The sequence below is a fragment of the Microtus oregoni genome, unplaced genomic scaffold (genome assembly GCF_018167655.1).
Source record: "Microtus oregoni isolate MIOR12 unplaced genomic scaffold, Mior012 000017F_ref0000208, whole genome shotgun sequence".
Taxonomy (NCBI): Eukaryota; Metazoa; Chordata; class Mammalia; order Rodentia; family Cricetidae; genus Microtus; species Microtus oregoni.
In genome coordinates this window covers 2,560,287-2,573,729 of record NW_024543076.1, presented here as the reverse complement: position 1 = coordinate 2,573,729, position 13,443 = coordinate 2,560,287, and the positions used below count along the sequence as shown (strand labels likewise).

Below are 13,443 nucleotides of genomic sequence, written 5' to 3'. Positions count from 1 at the left end.
CAAATGCTAACTCTAACTGTACAGAAGCTCATTAAATTGTAGAAACATTAGATCTGGTTTGTTTTTATTTATTTGTGAGGGTCTTTTATTTTGTTTTGAGTTTTTTAGCAGGGAGAGAGTTGTTGCTATTTTTTGTTTTGTTTTTTTTTTTTTTTTTGGTTTTGGTGTTTTCGTTTTTTCGAGACAGGGTTCTCTGTGCAGCCCTGGGTTTTATTCTAGTAATTAGTTTTTAAAATGTGGATGCCATTTCTGGACTCCATATACATGTGCACACATCCACACAACATACACCCACAAACACATACATGTGACATATCCACACAACATACACCCACACGAACACACACAAAGGCATCAGAAGCAGACTATAAGATAGGCCCTACAATGCCAACTGCTTCACTGTAATACTTTAATATACTTTTAGATCTTTTCACCGGAAGACCAGAAAGGCTAGAAGGGACCTCTGAGTTATTTTCACAACTTCTTACAGTCTGTATTTCAGAAGAAAAAAAAAAGCTTTAGAAAAATCAAATTTAAGATCTTGTCAGAAAACACTGTAAGCAGTGTCAAAGGAAACGACAGCTACCCAGCAGACAGCTCAGGAGTGGGATGGCGTCAGCCAATGACTGCACAAGTTCCCACAGGCCATGGGCTGGTTCCAAACCATGATCAATCAGCTCTGAGATCTGTAGCTGTGATTAGGAAAGAGTACCAAGTTGACAGGAGTCTAATTTGGCTACACCGATCGTAAATCTTCAGTTATCTCAGAGCGCCTCATTAAAATCACCTACAAGCCACACACCCCTGTAATTGCTTCCTGCGCGGCACACAACTGTGCGGTGTTAATTAGTTTATCAAACTGTATCCACTCTGGCACGTGTGTCTACTTCCTCCACAAACCATGACTTGCGACACGAAATGCTTCAGAGACCAGGAGACCGAGGCAAGAGGATCAGAGTTCCAGGACAGCCTGGGCTATGTGAGTGTGTGCCTTGAACTCTGCCCCACATTTTGTTCGGCTCGTGGTAATCACCAAAAGCTGAGTCATGGCTTCTTAGCAGAGTCAGAGACAAACCAGTAGCCACTCACTTGAGGTGGGGGAGGGGGTAGTTTTCCTTTCTGACTAGGGATATTCAAGGAGCTCCGATTTGTTGTTTGCATGTGTGTGTAACAATGTCACCCTAAAGCCGGAATTTCATCCATAAAGATTGCTACGGTCACTTGGTCTTATTTGGTCACACATCTCAGTGTGATTTACAACAGGCTCTTGAGTGGGAAAAGTCAGTGTGAACTGATGAATGGATCAGCTGTGACGTGGAAACCCAGCACTCAGGAGGCACAGGCTGGTGAATCTGAGTTCAAGGCCAGCCTGGCCTAGAGAGCATGGTTCCAGGACAGTCAGAGTTAACAGAGAAACCCTATCTTGAAAAACCAATAAAATAAAGGAGAATGTTCTCTGTGTCAAGCACCAGTAATGAGAGTTCCCAGGCAGTTACCCACAGCAGCGCTTTGGGAGTCTGCGGCACTGGAGGAAAGCACAGGGTGGGGACGCTGTGCCTCACAGCTCTCGGGGACATTGATGAACACATGTTTCCTTCACCGGGTATGAGGGCACACAGTGGAGGCAGAGGCAGGTGGATCTTTGTGAGTTTGAGGTCAGTCTGTCTATCCTGGAGTTCCAGGACAGCCAGGGCTACATAGAAAATAGTCTTGAAAAATCAAAACCAAAGCCAAAATCAAACAACAATTTCCTTGAAATAAATATTGTAAAAGGCACCAACTGAAGCAGTAAAAGGACAAAAGCAGCTCACCCAGAGATCAACTAGGCCATCTAAATACACGATGGGGCTCAAGACCCCAGGGCCACCAAGGACTCCTCAGGGTCAGTCATCTCAACAGGCTCAGAAGCCAGTTTAATCTGCAGAACCTCGGCAAAGCCCTGGCCAAACCAGCAGGTGACATGAGCTGTGTCAACAGTGAAGAAGAAAAGGCGGTCCTGGCAGAGCTTCCGCCGATACACAGACCGGGGGTCTGCCGACAGCACAGCCTCGATGGCACGCCTGGCTTCCTCTGCAGACTGGAAGTATTTAAATGACATCTGACCCGCATCTGCAACGACAAGCACACAAGGTCAAACCCAGAGACAGCGAGTTTCAGCATGAAATGTGGTAGCTCTGCATTCACATAAAAGGAACAGGCTCTGGAAACATTCACTTCAGAGACTTGCACCTCCAAAATTTCTCTCCTACTGAACAAAATACTCAGGTGTATTCTCCACAAGTCTGCAAACCAGGAGAGGCAAGCTTTCATTTCTGCCCACTAAATACCATTCTCTCTATGTCCAATCGATAACTTAACTCTTGTCATTTTCCCAGTGGAAGAGAAACAAGTAGCACTCAGTGTCCTCAAAGCGGCCCACCACACACCCCAGACATCTTTAATCCCAGTACTTGAGAGGCAGAGGCAGGCAGATCTCTGCGAGTTTAAAGTCAGCCTGATCTAGATAGTAAACACCAGGCCATTTAGTACAGAGGGAAAGAAGGAAGGAGGAAGGGCAGAAAAACTAGGCATCCAAACCCCACTGCTAGATGCAATGGCTAGCAGATGGAGAGTCCAGGACAAAACTGCAAAAGGCAAAGGACAAAACCCATTAGAAGCTCAGCACCCTCCCAGAGGCCCAGTCATGTGTTTCAGGTAAACAGATACTCACTCTTCCAAGGGATAAAACCTCCCACGGGCATAAATTCTTTAACAAAAATAAAGTATATATGGGGGGGAGGGCCTGGAGAGAAGGCTTAGCAGTGAAGAGAACTTGTACAGAGGACTCAGATTCACTTCCCAGCACCCATACAGTGGGTGACAAGTCCAGGAGATCGAACACCCTCTTCTGACTTCCTTGGGCAACAAGCACACACACAGTGCACACACACACCCATGCAGGCAAAACAATCATATACATAAAGTAAAAATAAGTGAATTACATATGTGTATGTGTATATTTTAAGGAACCGGTGAGAAGGCTCAGTGTAAAGGTGTTTGCTGCCAAGCCTGACGACCTCAGTTCTATACCCAGTGGTGGAAAAAAGACCTGGCTCCTGCAAGTTCCTCTGAAGTCCACAAAGGCACTATGGTGTGCACAGGTGCAACACATTTGACTTTTTGAGACAGGGTCTCTCTGTGTAGCCCTGGCTTGCTTGGAATTCACTATATAGATCAAGCTGGCCTCAAAATTACAGAGATCCACCTGCCTCTGCCTCCCAAGTGCTAGGATAAAAGATGTATGCCACCGTGCCTGGCCAAATGCTTTTTTGTTTTGTTTTGTTTGTTTTTTATTTGGTTTGCTTGTTTGTTTGAGACAGGGCTTCTCTGTGTAACAGCCCTGGCTATCTTGGAGCTCACTCTGTAGACCAGGCTAGCCTTGAATTCAGAGATCCACCTGCCTCTGCCTGCCAGACTGCTAGGATTAAAGGCATGTGCCACCACTGCCCTTTGGCTAAATGGTTTTTTTTTTTTTTTTTTTTTTTTTTTTTTTGGTTTTTCGAGACAGGGTTTCTCTGTGGCTTTGGAGCCTGTCCTGGAACTAGCTCTTGTAGACCAGGCTGGTCTCGAACTCACAGAGATCGGCCTGCCTCTGCCTCCCAAGTGCTGGGATTAAAGGCGTGCGCCACCATCGCCCGGCGGCTAAATGTTTTTAAGTGGCATATAGAACCCATGTGGCCTCATGCCCTTGCTGTAGCCTCTGGGACCCTCCTCAGTTCACTGTGCTGATGACTTCTCAGGAGCCACACACCCTTCCTCTTGGGGCCGAGCACTGGCTCTCGGGAGGCTGGTTTCCTTCCTCTGGTTAAGTGAACTCACTCCATCTCCTTCATGTCTGCTCTCATTGTGTCCCCTCAGTGAGGCCTCCCCAGTCATCTGTTTCCAAATGCAGCCCTCAGCACTGCTCTCTCTTAGTCATGTCCCAGGCCACCATTACCTTCCAACAGTGTATGCTTCTGTGTGCTTTGCACAGCAGTGTGCTTACTTCCGGAGCCTTGAGCTTATGTCTCTCCACCCACTAGAATGCAAACTCTGTGGAGGCCGGGATTTTCTGAGCCCCTTTCCTCACTGATGTTTACCCCACAGGCCAGAACAGTGCTGGAGATGCTCAGTGAGCAACTGCACAGTAAACAAGCACATTTCCCTCTTCCCATGGCCATGCTGGCTAGTTACTGAAAAGTAACACAAGCTGGGTGGTGGTAGTGCATGTCTTTAGTCCCAGCACTCGGGAGGCAGAGACAGGTGGATCTCTGTGAGTTCGAGGCCAGCCTGGTCTACAATAGTGAGTTCCAGGACAGCCAGGACTGTTACACAGAGAAACCCTGTCTTGAAAAAAGAGTGAGAGAAAGAGAGAGAGAGAGAGAGAGAGAGAGAGAGAGAGAGAGAGAAGAGGAGAGGAGAGGAGAGGAGAGGAGAGGAGAGGAGAAGAGAAGAGAAGAGAAGAGAAGAGAAGAGAAGAGAAGAAACACAAGAACAGTTCTCAGCCCTTTGGACACCTGTCATCTCCTTGGAAACAGCTACTTCTTGCTAGCATCCTCATTCCCACCTCTTAACAGGCACCTGCTTTCTTCACTCTCCATCTGCTATAAACTAGGGAAACCAAACAACACATGCTAAGAACCATGTGTTAAATGGGTTCCAAACAGAGCCCTGTGGCCTTCCTTTGGCAGGAAGTGTATGTCCTATGGGGGAAATCACTATGGCAGGAGGGTCTTCGCCTGACAGAAGAAAACAGAAACCTCTTTAGCCAGATAGAAAAGCAAGTAAGAAATTGAGTGTATCCAAGTATAAACCAAGCACAATCCACCATCTGCATACTGTTAGAAAAGAGAAAAAAAAAGCAAGCAGAGCAGGGAAGATGGCTCAGTGGTTAAGAACACTTCCTGCTCATACAAAGGAGTTGAATTTGTTTTTTTTTTTTTTTTTTTTTTTTTTTTTGATTTTTCGAGTCAGGGTTTCTCCGTAGCTTTTGGTTCCTGTCCTGGAACTAGCTCTTGTAGACCAGGCTGGCCTCGAACTCACAGAGATCCGCCTGCCTCTGCCTCCCGAGTGCTGGGATTAAAGGCGTGCGCCACCACCGCCCAGCTTGAATTTGGTTTTTACTACCCATTTTGGTCAGCTCAGAAATGCCTATAACTCCAGCTCCAGGAAATCCAAAGCCCTCCCCGGGTCTCCACCAGCACCTATATGAACACATACCCACAAGACAGACACATATGCACATATGTGATTAAAATAAATATTAAATAGATAAATGAAAGATAAGGGCTGCACGTCATGGGCATCTCCCAAGGCAGCAGCCACTCTCCACAGATGCCTTCTGAGCACCTGGACTGAAAACCAAAGAACAACTGTTAAACAGAAAATGCCATGTGATGCCCAAAGTTTATATCCTGCTCCTTAAAAGCCCAGTCACCGGGGCTGGAAAGATGGCTCGGAGGTTAAGAGCATTAACAGCTCCAGAGGTCCTGAGTTCAATGTCCAGCAACCACATGGTGGCTCGTGGCCATCTATAATGGGAATCTGATGCCCTCTTCTGGCATGCAGGTGTATATGCAGACATAGCACCATATACATAAATAAAACTATTTAAAAAGCTGGGCAGCAGTGGTGTATGCCTTTAATCCCAGCACTTGGGAGGCAGAGGCAGATAAATCTCTGTGAGTTTGAGGCCAGCCTGGTCTATAGAGTGAGTTCCAGGTCAGGTTCTAAAGCTACAGAGAAACCCTGTCTCGAAAAACCAAAGAGTGGGGGGAATATATATATATTTAAAAAGGAGTGGGGGCTAGAGAGATGGCTCAGTGGTTAAGAGCACTGACTGTTCTTCTAGAGGACCGAGGTTCATTCCCAGCACCCACATGGTGGTTCACAATTATCTGTAACTCCATTTCTAGGGGACCTGACACCCTCACACAGACATACGTGCTGGCAAAACACCAATGAATATAAAAATAAATATATAAAAGACCCTGTCACGTTGACAAATATTCCATATATATAACTGCTTTCCCAAGTTATAATCCTGTCTATAAAGAAAAGCTCATCCTTTGACTGAGTCTGTAGCTAACATGCATAGGGCCCGATTCCTCTCTCTGCTCATCTCTCACTCAGGCCTAGGAGACCCCAAGTACCCTGGCTTACCTCCTGAACTGAGCTTCCTCAGATCCATCTCCGCATGAGGAGTAAACCGGACTTGTAACGAGGCTGCAGGGGCCTCCTTCACCCAGGCAGGGACGACACTGCAGGGCGCTCTGTCAGCTGTCCTGGCATGGAAGGAAGTCCACTGTGTCTCTGCATTGTTCCCCTGCAGGACCACGGCACGGTCTATGTTCCTTGACCTATCTGTGCCTTTGTCCAGAAAGTTCTTCAGATTCTGTGGGCCACACTGCTCTTCAGCCACATCCACACCGGCACTTCTGCTTGATTCCAGCGCCACACCCACTATTCTCTCTCTGTCCCCAGGCAAAGTGTGCCGGGTTTCTGTGCCATCTCTGGGCTTCTGGGAGGTGTCTTCTGGGGTCCTGTCTTCAAGGCACTTCAGTTTCTCCTCAGCGCTATGGCAGTGCAGTGCATTCTCACACCCTGGGAGCAGCCGCTGGTCACAACTGTCAGCTGTGCCATCAGACTGAGATGCGGCCCTAGGCTTATGGTGGTTATGCTGCACATTCAAGTCCTCCAGAGGCTCCAAGTTCTGTGGTGTGTCATAGTCAGCAATGTAGGGCTTTATGTCTAAAACGGGTGTGCCGTGTATCATGTCAATTCCAGACAGGAATACAGTGCCACCTGAAGGGGGATAAAGGTCCTCTTAGGTGTTTACAATGGACAGCGGTTCAGGCAAAAATGGGAGGATTATCCCCTCTCTCTCCAAATACCTCCTTGCACCTCACTGAGCCTACTTGTACTGTTCTGCCTGGAAACCCACGTTTTCACCTGCCAAACTCCAACTCCTCAAGGCTCATACAGAACACATCACTTACAAACTTTCCTGGCTCTTTCCTCTGGGTCTCACAGAGGCCTAAGTGTATAAACCTCCACTCAAGCCTTTTCCTACAGAATGGCAATGACTTACCAACGCCTCTGCGCCTTGACAGTGAGCAGGCCCCTGGAACACATGTTGGGGTTCACTCATCTTTGTATCACTTCTAGGCACACGCCAACCCTCAGCATCTCACAAGACCAACAATGTGTATTTCTACTGTGATGAGGAAATTTTAGGAGGTCTGACATGCTCCCCAACTTGGTGCTCATGTCCTGTGTAACCCCTTCTTTTCTGAGTTCAACTTAATATAAGTCAAAGAACCTAGCAAAAGAGTTCTCATCCCCTTCAATAAAGCTTTCCATAAAGGAGTCCTTGCTGACCACAGACTCAACCTGACTAGTTCTCCCTGCACCCTGGTGCAGTGCACAAGCATGCTGAGAAAGCCCAGTGCCAAACAGCTATAAGATGCCCTAGCAATGTGGGCAGCCTGCAGACAACACTGGCACAAAGCTGGGCCCTCAATCCTACCTATGAGGAAATGAACACTGTAACAACTTCAGTGCAGAGGACCAGCAAAGATAAGCCCATCCTACTGACTCCTGGAAAAACAGCAGTGTTTTAAACACATCATCAACGTATGCTGCCTAAGCAGATACACTTTGGATCATTTTGTTATACAAAACTAGAAAGGTATCCATGAAGACTCAAAACAGTCAGCAGGACACAAGACCCTATAACTAAATATTAAGACAGGTCTCTGGCTGTCCCATTTGGATAGCTGTTGTTGACTTCCTGATGCTGGTACAGAGTCTCCTATCCTGACTCCCGGAACATTGATGAATGAGAACCAAAACACAGCATGTGTTCACATTGACTCTGACCTAAAGAAAAACACATTGCAAGGAGACCCAGATAGCCAGGTGGTGGTGGCGGCGCACGTCTTTAATCCCAGCACTTGAGAAGCAGAGGTAGGCGGATCTCTGTGACTTCAAGGCCAGCCTGATCTAAGAGCTAGTTCCGGGCAGCTAGGGCTGTTACACAAAGAAACCCTGTCAAAAAAAAAAAAGGAAGGAAGGAAGGAGGGAGGGAGGGAGGGAGGGAAGGAAGGAAGGAAGGAAGGAAGGAAAACCCAGATGTCTGAAACATGCTATGTGCAAGCCTGGACCAGGGTAAAGGTGACACAGGACTATCTAAATGATAGAATTCACAGAGAACTCAAGGAGTTCATAGGAAACTGTCAACCGTCCCTACGCATGAACATTATTTACTAGGCTTCTCTCTTATCAACTGGCCTTCTGACACAGGAGTGGCTGGCTCGTGATCTTTACGATAGTTAGAATAAGAAGCACTCCTGTCTCCACGTCGACAGTGTTCATAACTTATTGGTGTTTGTTTGCCATTCACTTTTCTGATTTCACCTGCCTCAGCAGAGGCTAAGTTCTGCATGGGCAGGGATTTTTATCTGAGTTAGTCATCAATGTATCTCGATCATTTACAAAGCCTGACACAAAGTCAATGGTTAAACAGATGTGTAGTGTGGCGGCTTGAATGAGAAAGGGCTAAAAGGCTCATATACCTGAATACTTAGTCCCCAGCTGGTGAGATGTGTCTTGGATTACAAAAGATATGAGTTTTAAAAAGTAGCACTGGTTTTTCATAGCAGAATGATAAAAACAAGCTCTGAGCACCTTCTGAGAGCTGGTTTTGTAGTGTTTCTCATGCTGACACCCTTTCAATCATCACACATTCCTAGGCACCTGAGGGCTCTCAAAAGTGATGCCACAGTGTCGGCACGAACAGTAGCTAACAGTGCATCTAAGCTGATTTTAGGAGTATGACAGGAAAGGGCAAAGTAGCAGTGCGTGAGTAACCTCCCGCCTCGCCCAGCATGGCCAGGGTCACTAAAGTGGGAGTGAGCGACCTCCCGCCTTGCCCGGCAGCCAGCATTAGTAGAGTGCAGTAAGTGTGTTACCTTCCACCTTCTCCAGCTTGGCCAGCGTCAGTCCTATTGCATTAGGGCGATGTGGGCTCCTTGTGGAGAACACTCCAGTCTTTGCCCCATTCAACCTAGGCGGCTGTACTTTTGCCTTGTAGTTCAAATGGCCGTTTTTGTGAAAAACAAACAAAATCCTATTGAAAACAAACCAAGCCATTTGTTTAAAAAGAGGACAAATTATTTTAATATAATGACTTGAGAAGGGAATAGTTTTTATTAAATTTCTCAACCATGGGAAATGAGTCCTCCCTCCATCCTGGTGGGAAGAGAGTCATCTCCACACAAAGACTGGCATACAGCAAGAACTTAACAGATTTACACATGGCCAAGGGAACGCCACTTCACAGTGCCTGCTGTTTGCCATGTAGTATGCTAACATTTTCATAGCCACTTTGTATTGTAACAATCCTAGGAAGCATAATTTAGCCCTCACGCTGAGGGAGAAGAAATCGATGCTCAGAAACATTCAACCTGACAAGGCCTTTCTAAACAGAACAGGAAAGATCTTTGTTATACATCTTTGCTATACTGTGGGTTACCTGATTATTTATAATATATAAGACATTCTTATATAAATGACCAAGTAAAGAACTCAACACAGGACTCAAAGCCAGGTACAAGAGCATGCAATTTATACAGGAACCACAAAATAGCTAACACTGAGCCTGAGTGATGATTAAGAGGATGAACTAAAAACCTAACACTGCATTTCCCTCTAGGGCAAGGTAAACATGGGTAGAAACAGAACTCTTAATGAGAGCAAGTAGAATCCAAACTCTTATGGCTTTCTGCCTTTTAGGGAGGGTAAACTGAATTCTTCAAGGACCTACAACAGGGCCCACAAACTTATTCTGTGAAAGGTCAGATGGCAAATATTTTAGGATTTGAGGCCAATCAGACATAGTTTCAACTATTCTGCTACCAGAGCAGAGTTTCACAGTGGTAGCCACACACAATACATAAACCAATAGGCATGCCAGAGACAGCATGCAGCTTCAGATCATGTTACACAGGCACAGCTGCGATCCCACAAGCGGATGTAGACAGATAAAGAGGGGACCACAGATCACAGTTTGGTTGATTCTTATTGTAGAGACCAGCATAAGGACCCATGGGCAGAATCCAGGAGATCCATGGCTTCAGTTTAACACAAGGAAGCCGTCATAATTAGAACAAGCTGTAGTTAAAACATGTTCCTTCAGTGAATCCCAGATTCCTAAAGGTACCCAGATATGCAAACAACCAAAAGCAGAAATTGAGTATGGGAATCCATACATAATCTATAATCATACAGATTAGGGTGGAAGAGATGGCAGATACCAAAGATGCCTTCAAATGACTGTGCTTTCTCAGGACCCAAACTACCACTTCTTAAACAACTTACCAAACATGAGAAAACTGTTCCAGGCCCATCAAGGAATGCTCAGGATTATTAAAGATGCTCTTTCTGATCTTCAAACAGGCTCTGGAGTAGCTGCAAATGGACGGCTGCCTTGGAGTACCATTCTTGGCCAAGAAACACGACTCCAAGTAGCCTATTGGCTCAGTTAAAAGATTTCCTATGGAAGAAAATAGGGTAAGATCACTCAAAAGAAAATCTAGGTACAAATACAACTACTAAAAACATGTTTAAGGGCTGGAGAGATGGCTCAGAGGTTAAGAGCACTGACTGTTCTTCCAAAGATACTGAGTTCAATTCCCAGCAACCACATAGTGGCTCTCAACCATCTGTAATGAGATCTGGGCCCTTCTTCTGGTGCTGCAAGCAGAATACTGTACAGATAATAAATCCTTTTTTAAAAAAAATGTTTAAATATAGAGTCCTACTAAGTAGCTCAGGCCAGTCTCGAACTCATGAACCTCCAGCATCAGTCCCATCTCCCAGCTGCTGGGAAAACAGTTGTGCACCAGCATACCCACCTCAATTTTTACGTGTAGTTATATAAATACATAAATTACACTAACATAACAAATGTGTTGATTATATACTGAGGTATAAATTACAATTTATATTTATAATTACTTCTTTGTATGTTCTTTGAAGAGATCTCCATTTTTACCTCATTTGCATTAAATCTATTAGCACAACCAGGAAGGCTATAAATCTGGGACTGTCTCTCACAAAACTCTATTACTTATACATAGCAAAGATTATATGCAATATGGATGGAAAAAGCATAACACGCCCAGCAGGCACACAACTACAGTGCTCCTTGCATGCCTGCGGACTGCCTTCGGAGCTGCAATCCAATCTTTATCATCATCTGTTACCTTTCAAAATATGATCTTATCATATGTACTTTTGAGCCTAAACAATACTTCATTTACTCCTAATTCTGTAAAAGCAGACACCACACTGTATATTAGCTTCCTAGACTGGCTTTCTCTGTCCATCTATATTGTGTATATTTCTGACAACTTCCAAGTTTCTTCCAAGAGTATTTTCAGGTACTACTGTTTGTTTGGGTTTAGTTTGTTTTTTTATTATTGTTGCTAAATTCTCCATCCATGTTCCTGTGTAACAGGATTAAAGACGAAGAAACTGGGACCAAATGACAGCATCAGCCACACACATCCTAGCCCTCTGTAGCTCCCTAAAGAAAAAGGACCATAAAACACATGGCCGGCCCACAGCTACTGTGCTGGGACTACAGCCAAACCACACCCCCGAGTACCAAGAACGCGCTAGTCACTCTCGTTGGCCTTGGCAAGTCACGTGATCGTGGGGGCACGTGACCCACACTTTGGCGGCAAAGACAATAAGGCCCGTCAGGCAGTTCGCGTTCTTCTCGGCGAGGAAGCCGGCCGCGGCGCCTCCGAGTCCCTATAATTTACCTGTCTCCAGGGCCGGCTGAGTGCACCCGCACGGGGCCGCTGGGGTGCAGGAACCCCGCTCCGCCAAGCCGCGCATGGCTGCAGGCCGCTGAATCGTCCACACGCCGTACGCAGCTTTCCGCTTCCGCTTCCGCCCTGTGGGCTTGGGCGCCTGCGCAGTTGTCTCTCGGTGCCGGGTCTTGGAGAACGCAGTCAATGGCGGCCCAGTTTCCGCGTGGAGGACTGCGGTGGTCGCAGAGAAGCTGTGCGGGCGGCCCACCTTCTATCCATTATGCGGCATGCAGTGTGCCCTCCGAGGATGGTGCACATGGATAAAGATGTACATGCCAAGATACTCTTGAATTATAAGCGTCCTCCATGACTAAAAAATGACCCAGCGTTTTAAAGGGAAATGGCGTGTAAACTATGACCGCACGGCTAAAGAACTGAAGTTTGGGAGCTTAATTTTCTTTTTTCTTTTTTTTTTTTTACATTTATGTGTGCGTGGGAGCATGTGGAAGTCAGATGACAGTGCAGGAGGCGCTTCTCTCCTTTCACCGCGTGGTTCCGCTCCGGTTATCAAATTCGGCTCGTCAGTGTTAGCGGGTTCCTTTAGCCGCTGAGCCAAAGAACTGGAGGTTAAATATATAAAATTCTGTTTGGCCGTGGGCTGCATGTTATATTTGCCACCCTGCTCCACTTTTTCAGTAATAACTATTTGTCGAGAAAGAAGCCCAAATAAATCAAGAGTGGTGCATATTATTACAGCCAACCTAGCCTAGGAGTTAATAAATGGTCCGGGACGTTTCGTGAGCTCCAAACCGCCAGAACCAAAATGAGAGTAAAGAGCCAGCACACACATTGAAAAGCTGGGACCGGCAAGAATTGTATTTTAATCTCATGCAATATCCAGTTGCCGGCGCTTTAACCACTTGTAAGAGTCTTTTAGCCAAACTGTTTCTTTGAGTACATGATTGTGTTTCTGGAATTTCAAAATCTTAGTTGGGGGGTGGGGGTGGGCAGCGAGAATCCACCTATTACCAGTAACGGTAACGTAAAATATTAAAAATAAGCAAGTCCGCAGACTAAAGGCTTAACTATGAAAAGCTATTTCTTTGTCATTAAGTTCATTGTCACAGACTAGCAAGTCACGAGTGGGAAATAACCAGTATTAGGAGGCAGGTATTTAAGAGGAAATTGTGGGTTTTATGAGGAAATTGTGGGTTTTTTTTTTTTAAGTTAAAACTGATACTGTGTCCTCTATCAATAGTCTTGTACCTGAAATTTACGAAAGGCTTTTTTCTTTTAGGAGACACTGGTCTTGTCTAGCTGGAGAAACAAGTTTGAGTACCTTCTGGCAACATCTGCACGCTTTTAAAAATGAACCGAATAAAAGCTGCAGTTGCCACTAGTCGGCGCTATTAATACGAGAGTCAAACTGAACAGTGGAAGGTATTTGTCCTCCAGAAAGACATGCTAGTCACTTGCTAATCATACCAAAAGTGTGTAATTACCAACTGTGCCAACTACTGAAACTCAAAGTAGACTTGGAGACACTAGACCTAGGAATCTGCCTTTAAAAACAACCTCAAGGAACTGGAGAGATGGCTCAAGC

The 13,443-nt window shown here is 45.7% G+C and overlaps 1 protein-coding gene across 3 annotated transcripts; it reads right to left on the bottom strand.

Moving 5' to 3' along the window:
- Positions 1–255: 255 nt before the first annotated feature.
- Trmo (tRNA methyltransferase O) lies at positions 256–11,964 on the bottom strand. 3 transcript variants are annotated; one of them, XM_041667647.1, is made up of 5 exons: positions 11,850–11,964; positions 10,399–10,573; positions 8,991–9,148; positions 6,181–6,822; positions 256–2,109 (listed from the first exon to the last, which is right to left on the bottom strand). In XM_041667647.1, exons 1-5 carry the CDS (start codon positions 11,923–11,925, stop codon positions 1,850–1,852), a joined length of 1,311 nt encoding a protein of 436 aa, XP_041523581.1. In that variant the 5' UTR covers positions 11,926–11,964; the 3' UTR covers positions 256–1,849. The 3 variants fall into 3 exon arrangements, with proteins under 3 accessions (XP_041523581.1, XP_041523583.1, XP_041523584.1); XM_041667649.1 differs by lacking the exon at positions 11,850–11,964 and adding an exon at positions 11,075–11,131; XM_041667650.1 differs by lacking the exons at positions 8,991–9,148; positions 11,850–11,964 and having other exon boundaries at positions 10,399–10,500.
- Positions 11,965–13,443: the final 1,479 nt, after the last annotated feature.